General features: G+C 52.9%; 5 protein-coding genes across 5 annotated transcripts, besides 6 other annotated features; all 5 read left to right on the top strand.

Moving 5' to 3' along the window:
* Positions 1–4,674: part of a sequence feature (areas not merged during assembly with more than two copies in the genome that could not be assigned to a particular haplotype) that runs on past the window's edge.
* Tc00.1047053508305.50 (mucin-associated surface protein (MASP), putative) lies at positions 512–1,240 on the top strand (the record flags this gene model as incomplete). The annotated part of the gene is made up of 1 exon (XM_802646.1): positions 512–1,240. One exon carries the CDS (start codon positions 512–514, stop codon positions 1,238–1,240), a length of 729 nt encoding a protein of 242 aa, XP_807739.1.
* Positions 826–901: a sequence feature (CT-rich).
* Positions 2,442–5,132, top strand: Tc00.1047053508305.40 (trans-sialidase, putative; the record flags this gene model as incomplete). The annotated part of the gene is made up of 1 exon (XM_802645.1): positions 2,442–5,132. The coding sequence occupies one exon, from the start codon at positions 2,442–2,444 to the stop codon at positions 5,130–5,132; it is 2,691 nt and encodes an 896-aa protein (XP_807738.1).
* Positions 4,675–4,948: a sequence feature (areas merged during assembly that could not be assigned to a particular haplotype. This can correspond to areas where the two haplotypes were merged or to regions with more than two copies in the genome that were merged during assembly.).
* Positions 4,949–6,856: a sequence feature (areas not merged during assembly with more than two copies in the genome that could not be assigned to a particular haplotype).
* Positions 6,857–7,731: a sequence feature (heterozygous, non-Esmeraldo-like haplotype).
* Positions 7,213–7,761, top strand: Tc00.1047053508305.30 (uncharacterized protein; the record flags this gene model as incomplete). The annotated part of the gene is made up of 1 exon (XM_802644.1): positions 7,213–7,761. One exon carries the CDS (start codon positions 7,213–7,215, stop codon positions 7,759–7,761), a length of 549 nt encoding a protein of 182 aa, XP_807737.1.
* Positions 7,732–13,061: a sequence feature (areas not merged during assembly with more than two copies in the genome that could not be assigned to a particular haplotype).
* Tc00.1047053508305.20 (mucin-associated surface protein (MASP), putative) lies at positions 8,618–9,835 on the top strand (the record flags this gene model as incomplete). Its single annotated transcript, XM_802643.1, has 1 exon — positions 8,618–9,835. The coding sequence occupies one exon, from the start codon at positions 8,618–8,620 to the stop codon at positions 9,833–9,835; it is 1,218 nt and encodes a 405-aa protein (XP_807736.1).
* Positions 11,017–13,061, top strand: Tc00.1047053508305.9 (trans-sialidase, putative; the record flags this gene model as incomplete). The annotated part of the gene is made up of 1 exon (XM_802647.1): positions 11,017–13,061. A coding segment is annotated over one exon (2,045 nt), but the record flags the coding sequence as incomplete, so codon positions are not given.

The following is a 13,061-nucleotide window of genomic DNA, read 5'->3' as shown; positions in this document are numbered from 1 at the left end:
TTGCCCACACGCGGTGCCGGCCTCATTGCTGTGCGTCCCACGGACTGCACGAAGGAGGATTGGAGGAACAGGCCGGATGCCGCAATGAAGTGTGAGAGATGTTGTGTGGGCTGGTGGAACAGTACGAAACTTTTTTGATTTATTCAGTGCGGGAATCATGTGTAGACAAACAAATGTCTTTTTTCTTTATTGTGCCGTATGGCACACGAAATGAAGGTCGTGCCTGATCGATGTTTCATATTTTTTTAACTTTTTGGGAGCCTTGCCGGACTCTCAACTCTGTTCGTTTTCCTTTTTTTACTGCTTTTTATATTTCTGTTTTGCAAGGCGGTGTGCGAGTTCTGCAACTGCACTTATTCCCTCTGTCTCATGGTGTGTGCTGCTGTTGTTGCTGCCAATTGTTACTGTAGAGTGGCTGTGCTTGGTTTTTTAACATTTTCCCCTTTTGCTTTCACTCTGCGTTGACGTGTTGTTAGTTTGTGCTGAAGGCTGCACGCAAGTGACAGGAGTGATGGCGATGATGACGACTGGCCGTGTGCTGCTGGTGTGTGCCCTCTGCGTGCTGTGGTGCGGTGCTGGCGGTGGTGGACGAGCTGAAACACCTTCTTCACCTTCTCTGGAAACTCAGCCCGAAAAGAGCACTCAAAAGAAAGAAGAGGTTGTCGCTGGAGATGTTGACCAAAGCAGTAAACCGGTAGCGCCTAAAGAACCCACACCAAAGGCGTCAGAATTACCGGAAAAGCCAGCTAACTCATTACAGCCACAACAACCCGGAGGAGCATCAAAAGCGGCAAGTCCAACGACGGACAGCATGGTTCAAAATACAGAAGGTAAAAATGAGGAAGAGGAAGAGGAAGGGGATGATACGAAAGAAAAGGAGGAGACAAAGAAAGAAGAAGAAACTGTTACCAGCATCACAGGGGGGATCTCAGCAGGCGGTCAAGAGCAGCCGAGTTTATCTTCTGCTGCGGAGGGAGCATCGAATATAACAAATCCCAACAGCACCCAAACAACTGGAGACGGTGATCCAGCAGCTGATGGTGCAGGGACAGCAGAGGGAAAACAAAATGAAAATAAAGATGCCAATCCGAAAGAAACACCAGTGACGGCCGCAGCCATGAAAACTACAACGGCTACGACTGGCAACAGCGACGGCAGCACCGCGGTATCCCACACCACCTCCCCTCTTTTGCTTCTTCTTCTTGTTGTTGCGTGTGCGGCTGCGGTGGTGGCCGCGTGAGAGTGAGGGAGAGAGAGCCGTGCACCGCCCGCACACACACTCGTCCTTCTCTCTCTGTGTGTGTGTCCCCTTGCATGGACTCTCGCCCTCACCTCACCCCACGAGGCACACATAATAATGTGCCCATTGTATATATGCATGCACACCCATGCAGGCCCGTTGGTGCTCTCTTTTGCACGACACGCACCGCTGCCGTCCTGCCTGGCTGCATGGGCGGAGCACCGTAACTGTTTCTGTTTTGTTTTTATTGCATTGAGTGGGCGACCTCTCTCTCTCTCTCCGTCTGTGTGTGTGTTTTGCTTTACGGGAGCAATGAGTGTGTGTGCGCTGGTCGTCCCATGCTTCGGCTTTTTGTTTTGTTTTCCTTTTTGATTTTGTGGTTGAGTGCACCCATTCCGCGGCTGCGTGTGTGTGTGTGTGATGATATGAGTAATTTGCGTGTGTGCTATCTGCCTCTCTCTGCCGTTGCTTTCTTCAGACTCTCTTGTGGCGCACAGCTGCTCTGCAAGTATAGGCGCTGCCAAACGCACACACACGCTATGTCACACACGGTATGGAGCGGCGTGAACGCTGAGGACGCACGCACACAATTTTTCTGTGGCCCTTGAGAGGAGGGATGACGGAGACCGCGATTTGTTTTGTTTCTGTGCTAAGGGCGTGATTTTCGTGGCGTGCAGCAGTTGACGAATGTGGTGTGACATTAAGGGTGCCTGGGAGGAGTGCCGATTCTCACCCGGCAGCTGCACGTGCCGACGTGTTCCTCCCGCTGTTCATACAGCGACGGAGGATTCTCCGGCTGTGCGGGGCGATGTGCGGTGGAGGGTGCGGGGAGAGACAACAGTAAAACGACTGGCGGCAGCGTGTGTGGGCGTTACTCGGTGTGCGCTGACGCGTGGCGGAGGCGCAAGATACCCGCTGTGGCTTTTACTGCTGGTGGCAGTCGCTGTGTGTTATCGGTGCACTGTTCTTCCTTCTCATTCCGTGTGTCTGTGTGCGTGAGCTGTTGTTGTTGGGAGTGACTGCAGTGGGGATGATGATGCCACTCACTGTGGATGGGCGGCGGTGCTCACTGTTTCACTCCCCTTTCCTCTTCTCTTTCTCACACACGAAGAAAGCAAACAATCGCTAATCGCTGCTGTGATATTCGAAGGCACTGAAAGGACCAACAGCGTACACACCGCCCACACACACATAAATTTATATGTTCTCACGTGTTGCTGCAGTGAAGGCACCCCGCACACAAAACCGTCGCTGCGTGACCGGATCCAGCGGAAGGAGGAGGGAAGGAAGAGAGAGTGAGCCGCAGAGGCCCAACATGTCCCGGCATCTCTTCTACTCTGCGGTGCTGCTGCTTCTTCTTGTTGCGATGATGTGCTGCAACGCTGGTGGGGCTCAGCAAACTATTAAGACGGCGCCAGATCCGAGATCTTTACCGAAGACATATTTTGTTTGGAGAGATAAGAAAGGTGAAGAAACAGTGGTTTACCTCCGTGTTCCCAGTCTTGTTGAGGTGAAAGGTGATGTGTTTGCTGTTGCCGAGGCGCCGTGCAAGGATGGCGGTGAGAAAGCATTTACTGGAATTGCCTCGGAGGTCCTGACATTGAGTGATGAAGAATCAAAAGAATTGGATAAAAATGCAGTAAAGACACAAGTACTGGAGGAATGTGCATTTGATAAGAAAAGCGGCTGCCATATAGCGGGTCAGGATGATTCCAAAACCCAGACGAGAGTACTTTTGAGCCGACCAACAACAGTTGTGAAGGGAAGTGATATTTACATGCTTGCTGGGAATTACAGTTGGACACTTGCCGCTGGTGTTCAGGGAGCTGATGCAGGCGACTGGGGACTCGTGCTGGTGAAAGGGAACGTCAGTAATGAAAAAAGTCAAAAAAGAATCTTTTGGAATGATACTTACGCTATCCCGTGGAATTATAACAAAAAAAATGAATCCTTGGCGCTGCTGGTTGGCAGCGGTGGATCGGGTGTTAAGATGGAGGACGGTACGCTTGTGTTCCCAGTGGAAGGCACGAGGAAAAAGACGACGAACCAGGTTGGCACTGAAGAGGATGAAAAGACCGTATCGCTGATCATCCACTCCTTGAAGGATACTAATAGTTGGACGCTGTCGAAGGGGATGTCTGACGGTGGCTGCAGTGATCCCTCCGTCGTGGAGTGGGAGGACAAAAAACTCATCATGTTGACTGCGTGTGGTGATGGCTGCCGCAGGGTGTACGAGTCCGGTGACAAGGGGGAGTCGTGGACGGAGGCACTCGGGACACTCTCGCGCGTGTGGGGCAACAAACAGGGCGAAGGTGGCGTTAGAAGCGGGTTCATCACAGCGACGATTGACGATGTTGATGATAAGAGAAATGTGATGCTCGTCACTCTGCCGGTGTATCCCGAGAAGGCTGATAAAAAAGAAGCGGGCAATGGAAAGAGTGAACTCCATCTTTGGCTGACGGACAATACGCACATTGTTGATATTGGGCCGGTATCAGGTGATGACGCTGCCGCCAGCTCCCTGTTGTACAAAAGTGATGGAAGTGGAGATAAGAAGGAGTTGATTGCACTGTACGAAAAGAAGAAGGACGGTGAGGAATCATCACCCAGTATGGTCTCTGTGCTTCTGACTGAGCAGCTGCAGCGTGTGAAGGATGTGCTGGCGACGTGGAAGAAAGTGGACGACCTTGTCTCCGAGCTGTGCCCTTCTGAGAGTGATGTGGAGAGTGCCTCACCTGAAGATGCCTGCAGCACTACTGATGTTAAGATCACGGATGGGCTGGTTGGCTTTCTGTCCGGCAACCTCTCTGAGAACACATGGAGGGACGAGTACCTCGGGGTGAACGCCACAGTGAAGAAGAAAGAGGATGCAGGGGAGACAGGGGCAACAAATACTTCCGATGGTGTGAAGTTCCGGGGAGCGTGGGCGGAGTGGCCTGTTGGCAAGCAGGGGGAGAATCAGCTGTACCACTTTGCGAACTACGACTTCACTCTTGTGGCGACGGTGTCCATTGACAAGGTGCCGCAGGGAGATACCCCTGTTCCTTTGTTGGGTGTGCATCTGGAGGGTAAAGACAAGCTTATGGAGTTGTCATATGACAGCGAAAAGAAGTGGCAGGTGCTTTGCAGTGACGGCAAGATCAAGAAGCTAAAAAGTACTTGGGCGACAGAGATACAGCACCAAGTGGCCATTGTGCTACGAAACGGCACCCATGGCACCGCGTACGTCGATGGTAAGCGTGTGTGTGTGGATGCGCAACGTAGCTCGGATAATACGGAAGGTAAAAAGATCTCCCACTTCTACATTGGAGGGGATGGTGGCAGTGCAGACAACACAAGAAGCCGTGAAGACGTGTCTGTGACGGTGAGGAACGTCTTTCTGTACAACCGCCCGTGGACTTCCGAAGAGATTGGCGCCCTCAACCCGAATAAAGTCCCCATTACGTCTCCGGTGACCGAAAATGCGCCGGGAAACATGTTGCAGTCTCCTGCGAAACCACAGCCGTCGGAACAGGAAACGTTGATGACGAATATTGGTTGTGTCGGTGGCGGTGTATCCAGTGCAGCTTCCATTGCTACGACTCCCTCGTCTGATGCTGCTCAAACGGTGGCGACAGGGAGTGGAGATACAATGCTGGGAAATGGATCACCCCAAACTCCTGAGGTGAGCGTGAGCTCAGGTGGGGATAAGGAAACGGTGGAAGGGATGGATGGGCAGGAGGAGGGAATCCATGCACGGGTCAGGGACGTGAATGCCACGGCACTCAGCAGCAGTCTCGGAAATGTGTCGCAGGGGAATAACAGCGATGCCGGCACTGTGCGTGGGAGCGGACTGCTATCATTGCTGCTTCTTCTGTTGGGACTGTGGTGTTTGCGTCTCTGTGAGGAGTGACTGGCTGCCGCGTGGGACAATTTCGACCTCCCTGCACCGACACACACGGTAATTAATTTATCTTCTTTAATAACATTTTTTCACTTTTTCCCTGTTTTCTTTGCTGTGCGTTTTATTTCCCCATTCCTTCTTTTTTTGGGGGGAAATCAATAAGGACGCGTTTTCTTTTCTACTCTTCCCTCTTTAATTGTTTGTTGCTGCACTCTTCCTGTGAGGGGTGCCGTGTGCTTCCCGCCCAACTGCTCCACTCGCACACCCACCGACACGCTCATGACGACGGCCCTGTGCGCCTCGCCTGCTGCACGCATGAGGAGGGGCCGCGACGTGTGGGCGTGCGACGAGGGCCTGTGGGGCGGAGCACACATTTCTTCCCTCTTGTTTTGTTTTCTTTGCGGTCAGGGCGGGCAGACACCCGCAGCGCCACGCACACAGCCACTCCCTGCCGCCGTGTTTTTCTTTAGGGATTTGTTTTGCTTTTCGTGTTTATTTCATGCGGTGGCGCACCCTTCGGTGTCGGCCTCGTGAGCATTTCTCTCCCCTCCGATGATTTCTTTTTTTTTGCTGCGCTCACTCTCCCGATGGAGTGACGCGACTCCCGTCATTTCTGCGTGCTTCTCTCAGTCCCCACACACACGAGTGACTGTGCTCTGCGGGCCGCACTCACGCGCCGATGAGAGGGCTGCGGGGAGCAGCAACACGCAGATGACCCCATGAAATATAAACGATGTGCGGACACATGGAGGGTTGGACGGTCGAAGCACACGTAACCATCTTTTTAATTTTCTTTTGTGGGCAAAATACATACAGACAGTTTGGTGTGGCCACACGGCAGCCAGGCGATTTTTTTCTTGTTTTAAATTTGTGTGGAGCAGCAATGGACGATTTCTTTTTCATTTATAATTATTTTGTGTGGTGGGGTTTGCATAAGACGACGGGGGACGTTTTTTTGTTTTCAATAAATATTGTGTGGATTGCCGCTGCTTGGGCTGCGGTGCAGTCATGAGTTTGAGCGGTCTTCTTGTTGTTTCCGTTATGCGTCTCCGCTGTACATTTTTGTGCGTCCCTCCACATACTCTGCTCCCTCTTTTTTGCGTCTTTGCTTTTTGTTGCTGCAGGCACACACAACCACACACACACAGGATGCACATTGCGGTGGATTTGAATGCACCTTTTGTAGTGCATGCTGGCAGCTGCGTGTGGCGGCTGTTGTCTTCTTCCGTGGCCATGAGGAGGAGGGAGAGAGGGAGAGAGGGAGCGCACCCCGAGTCTACTTTCCTGCGGGTGTGATGCACCGCGTGTGACTGCGCTGAGTTGGGCTCCGTGTCCCATTGATGGCGGGATGGCAGGAAATTTGTTGCCGCGTGATGGATGGATGAGGGTTCGCTTGCTCCGTGTGCGTTGTGTGGTGGCCGCGGGGTTTTGCCATTTCCCTGGGGCTGCGGGAATGAGCTGGGGGAGATGGTGGTGGATGTCTTCTCCTCCTGCATGGTGGGTGGCTGCTGGCGTTGTGTGCCTTCCTTGCGTGGATGCCGTCTCGTGGTGTGTGAACTGTGCGGCTGGGCCTGTTGCCCTCTCCTCATGTTGTCTGCGCTCCCTCTCGCTGTATCCGCTGTGCTCCGTCCCTCTCCCTCTCGTTCCATTCTTTTCCTTTCTGTCTCACCGATCGGCTGACTGACCCCGGCGACTCCACTACGGGAGATGATGACTGCGATGGTGACGGTGCGGCGCCGTGTTGGCCCTTGCGCTCTCGTGCTGCTGCTGCTCGTCCGTGTGTTGGCTGCTGGGAGTCCTGGAGATGTATCTGGTGATGCGGAAGCGGTGGTTGTGCTGGTGGATGTGTCGTGTGCTCCGTGTGACGGCAGCCTGAGCTATCGTGTGTGTGTGGGCGTGGAAGAAATGTTCCGCTGCCATTGCTGAGGCTTGGTATGAGAATTATACGTTCAGTGGCTTTGGTGTGCGCGTGCATGGCAGGAATGGTGAGCTGGGTGCTGTGTGCCATGTGGCCAATGCGGTGCACACATGTAGCAACTGTGCTGCCAGCCGTGCAACGAAGGAAGAAGGGGCCACCGTTGCCTTCACGATGAATGTGACGACACATAAATATGCCGGCCCTTATGAATTGTGGTGGCGTCTTTTTTCCCCCGATGGAACCATCCATCCGCCTGCACGGAGCGGCGATGCTGACCGGACGGGCATCTGTCAGTTGCCGCCACCCCGTGAAGGGAAGGACGACACAAAATCTGGTGGGACAACTGCGCCGCAAGTTAATGCTGAGCCGTCACGTCAAAACGAGGATTGGCGACGGTCTGCTGCGGCTGACGCACCCAACACCGTCGATCGGAGTCCCGCATCCAACACGGCGACCAACACGTCCGTGACGAGGCCTTCCTTTGCCAACGGTCCGAGAATAGTAGTGCCGTCGAATGCATCCGGGATCATGTCTGTCACTTATGGCGGCAGGGAACACTTTGCTGCGGTTAACACGGACGAGGTGAGTGAGCCCGACGCCACCGGACACAAGACTCTCGTTTTAGAAAATGGTGTTGCAGGCAGTGGATTTGTTGCTGAGGGTGATGCGGACGGATTGAGTCAACGCAATGCCTCTGGACACGAGAACAAACCCCAATGACGAGAATTCACCGCGCAGTATTCCGGGAGCGGTGTGAGTCTACACGACTGCTTTGCCCTGCGCAACGACGCTCAATTGACACTGCGAGAGTTAACTGTTGACGGCACCGTGCGTGTGTGCGTGTATTGGGTGTTGCTGCTTCTTCTGGGATTGTGTGGAGTTGCGGCTCCTCACGGAGAACATGTGCCGCTTTCCCTGCGTGTGTTACTTTTTTAATTATTTTTTTACTGTTAGTTTTGTTTTTGTGTTGCTTTTCCGGAATGATAAGAACCCCTATTTATTTAATGGTCGGTTGCTGCACACCGTCATGGGTGACGTGCTTCCCCCTCTTTTGATTGCTTTTTTTTGCCCACACGCGGTGCCGGCCTCATTGCTGTGCGTCCCACGGACTGCACGAAGGGAGGATTGGAGGAACAGGCCGGCTGCCGCAGTGAAGTGTGAGAGATGTTGTGTGGGCTGGTGGAACAGTACGAACCTTTTTTGCTTTATTCAGTGCGGGGATCATGTATAAACAAACAAATGTTTTTTTCTTTATTGTGCCGTATGGCACACGAAATGAAGGTCGTGCCTGATCGATGTTTCATATTTTTTTAACTTTTTGGGAGCCTTGCCGGACTCTCAACTCTGTTCGTTTTCCTTTTTTTACTGCTTTTTATATTTCTGTTTTGCAAGGCGGCGTGCGAGTTCTGCAACTGCACTTATTCCCTCTGTCTCATGGTGTGTGCTGCTGCTGTTGCTGCCACTTATTACTGTGGCGTGGCTGTGCTTGGTTTTTTAACATTTTCCCCTTTTGCTTTCACTCTGAGTTGACGTGTTGTTAGTTTGTGCTGAAGGCTACACGCAAGTGACAGGAGTGATGGCGATGATGATGACTGGCCGTGTGCTGCTGGTGTGTGCCCTCTGCGTGCTGTGGTGCCTCAGTGGTTTTGGAGCTGCAAGGGACAACCGCTGCGGTGAGGGTGGAGGGGACGTCTTTACGCATGCAAAGAAAGATGGAGATGACAGGGTGCGCCTGAAGGCGGACTGCGGGCTGTTATCCACCCGAATGGGATTAATAAATGCGGTTGCGGCTGGGGACGACGGTGAAGATGGAAGTAATAATGCCGTATTGGAAAAGACGGAGAAATCACTGCATAGTAGTGTCTTGGCTGGTCCTGGGGACATTGCAGCGCCTGGTGCAAAAGGAGTGGAGGGTGCCGCAGGTGCAGGATTACCTCCCTCGCCGTCTGGGCCTGGAGGATCAGGTACAGGAGGAGAGCAGAGGCAGTCAGAACAGTTGGATACAAAAGGAAAAGGGGAAGGAGGTAAGAGGGATGAAAAGGGCGGTAAGGCAGCTGAGTCCCAACAACAAAGACCTGATCAATCTTCTTCATCTGGCAGCGACGGCCCTCAGGGTGGCAAAGAACTCGCTTTGAAAGAAAAATCCGAGAGTACTGAACCCTCCGTTGACACGCCGACACAAGAAGATGAAGTTGAAACGGAGGAAACAAATGTGTCAGAAAAAGAAGAACCTGGAGGAGACGAAGGAAAAAACAATAACGTGGCACTCACAGTGACAAGTGAAAGTCAAGCGAAACTGAAAAAAACACAAACAGCAACACCACCAACAACGCAAGTGAATGAACGGTCCCGCACTGAGGATTTAGGATACCCGCAACAGCCAAAAGGCGTCCAAAGCGACATTGAGTCAAAATACAATTCACAAACTGAGGACGGTGTCTCCATCGCAGCCAACCAACAGAATGAACCATCTGACGACCATGGAAAATCAGGAATACCTTCACCCACGGCAAACGGTGGTGCCGCCAATAATGAAACTGACAATAGCACTGAAGACGGCATCTCAAACAGTGATCCAGCAGCTGATGCCACAGGGACACGAGAGGGAAAACAAAATGAAAATAAAGATGCCAATCCGAAAAAAACACCAGTGACGGCTGCAGCCATGAAAACTACAACGGCGACGACTGGCGACAGTGACGGCAGCACCGCGGTCTCCCACACCACCTCCCATCTTTTGCTTCTTCTTGTTGTTTTTGCTTGTGCGGCTGCTGCTGCGGTGGTGGCCGCGTGAGAGTGAGTGTGAGAGAGCCGTGCACCGCCCGCACACACACTCGTCCTTCTCTCTGTGTGTGTGTCCCCTTGCATGGACTCTCGCCCTCACCTCACCCCACGAGGCACACACATAATGTGCCCATTGTATATATGCATGCACACCCATGCAGGCCCGTTGGTGCTCTCTTTTGCACGACACGCACCGCTGCCGTCCTGCCTGGCTGCATGGGCGGAGCACCGTAACTGTTTCTGTTTTGTTTTTATTGCATTGAGTGGGCGACCTCTCTCTCTCTCTCCGTCTGTGTGTGTGTTTTGCTTTACGGGAGCAATGAGAGTGTGTGTGCGCTGGTCGTCCCACGCTTCGGCTTTTTGTTTGTCTTTCTTTTTGATTTTGTGGTTGAGTGCACCCATTCCGCGGCTGCGTGTGTGTGTGTGTGATGATATGAGTAATTTGCGTGTGTGCTATCTGCCTCTCTCTGTCGTTGCTTTCTTCTGACTCTCTTGTGGCGCACAGCTGCTCTGCAAGTATAGGCGCTGCCAAACACACACACACAAATGCACATGCCATTTTTCACACAATTTGGCTGTGGCGGCTCTTGCGGGGAGGGAGGGTGTGAGCTCGCCGTGCGTTCCCTGGACTTGCTGCGGTTGTGGTGTTGGCGACGTGCAGCAGTTGACTGATGTGGTGTGGCATTAAGGGTGCCTGGGAGGAGTGCCGATGCTTGCCCAGCAGCTGCACGTGCCGACGTGTTTCTCTCGCTGTTCATGCAGCGACGAAGGATTCTCCGGCTGTGCGGGGCGATGTGCGGTGGAGGGTGCTGGGAGAGACAACAGTAAAACGACTGGCGGCAGCGCGTGTGGGCGTTACTCGGTGTGCGCTGACGCGTGGCGGAAGCACCCGCTGTGGCTTTTACTGCTGGTGGCAGTCGCTGTGTGTTCCCGGTGCACTGTCCTTCCTTCTCGTTCCGTGTGTCTGTGTGCGTGAGTTGTTGTTGTTGGGAGTGACTGCGGTGGGGATGATGGTGCCACTCACTGTGGATGGGCGGCGGTGCTCACTGTTTCACTCCTTTTTCCTCTTCTCTCTCTTTCTCACACAAAGAACGAAAGGAAGTAAGGCTAAACGCTAATAGCTACTGTGAAATTGTAAGGCTCTGAAAGGAACAACAACAGCACACACACTGCCCACACACACATATTTATATGCTCTCACGTGTTGCTGCAGTGAAGGCACCCCGCACACACAACCGTCGCCGCGTGACCGGATCCAGCGGGAGGAGGAGGGAAGGAGGAGAGAGTGAGCGGCAGAGGCCCAACATGTCCCGGCATCTCTTCTACTCCGCGGTGCTTCTCCTCATTGTGATGATGTGCTGCGGCACAGGAGTTGCTCATGCGGAGGTGCAGCCATCGCAAAAAAATTTTGAATGGAAAGTCATCAAGGATGAGGGTGTAACTGTGGAGTCGTTGGGTGTTCCCAGCCTTCTAAAGGTGGGGAGTGAAGTATTTGCCGTTGCCGAGGCGAAAAACACGGGGAAGGACGTTCAAGGCAGCTTTACTGGCATTGCATCCCAACTTCTCACGGAGACAGTGGAAAAAAAGGATAACACACCGGTGGAAATAATGAATGATGCCAACACGAAGACACAATTTCTGGAGGAATCTATTTCCGCAGGCCCAAAGAAGAAAGTGGATGTGAGCCGACCAACAACAGTTATGAAGGGAAAAGACATTTACATGATTGCTGGGAAATACAGCCAGACAGCTGCTACCGGTGAGAATAGAGGTGCCGATGACTCGGGGCTATTGCTGGTGAAAGGGGAAGTCGGTGGTGAAGAAAATAAGAAAATAATTTACTGGAAAAATACTGAAAGTCTCCCGCGAAGACTTTTTGGCACAGAACTCGAATCCTTGACGGGACTGATTGGCGGCGGTGGATCGGGTGTTAAGATGCATGATGATACGCTTGTGTTCCCAGTGGAAGGCACGAAGAAGAAGGGTGACGCACCAAACGATGTGAAAACCGTTTCGCTGATTATACACGACTTGAAGGATACTACTGAGATTTGGAAGTTATCGAAGGGGATGTCTGACGGTGGCTGCAGTGATCCCTCCGTCGTGGAGTGGAAGGACAAAAAACTCATCATGATGACTGCGTGTGATGGTGGCCGCCGCAGGGTGTACGAGATCGGTGACAAGGGGGAGTCGTGGACGGAGGCACTCGGGACACTCTCGCGCGTGTGGAGCAACAAACAGGGCGCAGGAGCGAAGGCCGTTAGAAGCGGGTTCATCACAGCGAAGATTGACGGTGAAGATGATAAGAGAAATGTGATGCTCGTCACTCTGCCGGTTTATTCCGAGAAGGCTGATAAAAAAGTAACGGACAATAGAAAGAGTGAACTCCATCTTTGGCTGACGGACAACACGCACATTGTTGATATTGGGCCGGTATTCGATGATGACGCTGCCGCCAGCTCCCTGTTGTACAAAAGTGGAGATAATAATGAGAAGGAGGAGTTGATTGCACTGTACGAGAAGAAGAAGGACGGTGAGAAAGAAACATCACCTGGTATGGTCTCTGTGCTTCTGACTGCGCAGCTGAAGCGGGTGAAGGATGTGCTGGCGACGTGGAAGGAGGTGGACGGCCGTGTCTCCAAGCTGTGCACCTCTGAGAGTGTTGAGAAGGATGCCTCAACCGGCGATGCCTGCAGCCCTACTGTTAAGATCACGGATGGGCTGGTTGGCTTTTTGTCCGGCAACTTCTCTGGTAACACATGGAGGGACGAGTACCTCGGGGTGAACGCCACAGTGAAGAATAAAGAGGATGCAGGGGAGACAGGGGCAACAAATACTTCCGATGGTGTGACTTTCCGGGGAGCGTGGGCGGAGTGGCCTGTTGGCAGTCAGGGGGAGAATCAGCTGTACCACTTCGCGAACTACAACTTCACTCTTGTGGCGACGGTGTCCATCCACGGTGTGCCGCAGGAGGGTTCTCCCATTCCTTTGATGGGTGTGCAGATGAATGACAGCGGGAAGATTGTTCTCCTGGGACTGTCGTACAACAGCGGAAAGAAGTGGCAGGTGCTGTGTAGTGGCGGGCCGATCAGGAACACAGCAGCACTTTGGAGAAGGATACAACACATCAGGTGGTGCTTATGCTACGGAACGGGCACCCAGGCTCCGCGTACGTCGATGGTCATCCCGTGGGGTGGGAATGTGTCCTGTGCATTGGGAAATAGGGATCAAAGAGA

Source organism: Trypanosoma cruzi, genomic scaffold (assembly GCF_000209065.1).
Source record: "Trypanosoma cruzi strain CL Brener 1047053516763 genomic scaffold, whole genome shotgun sequence".
NCBI lineage: Eukaryota > Euglenozoa > Kinetoplastea > Trypanosomatida > Trypanosomatidae > Trypanosoma > Trypanosoma cruzi.
Note: the sequence above shows the minus strand (reverse complement) of the source record. Positions and strands in the feature narration are given on the sequence as shown.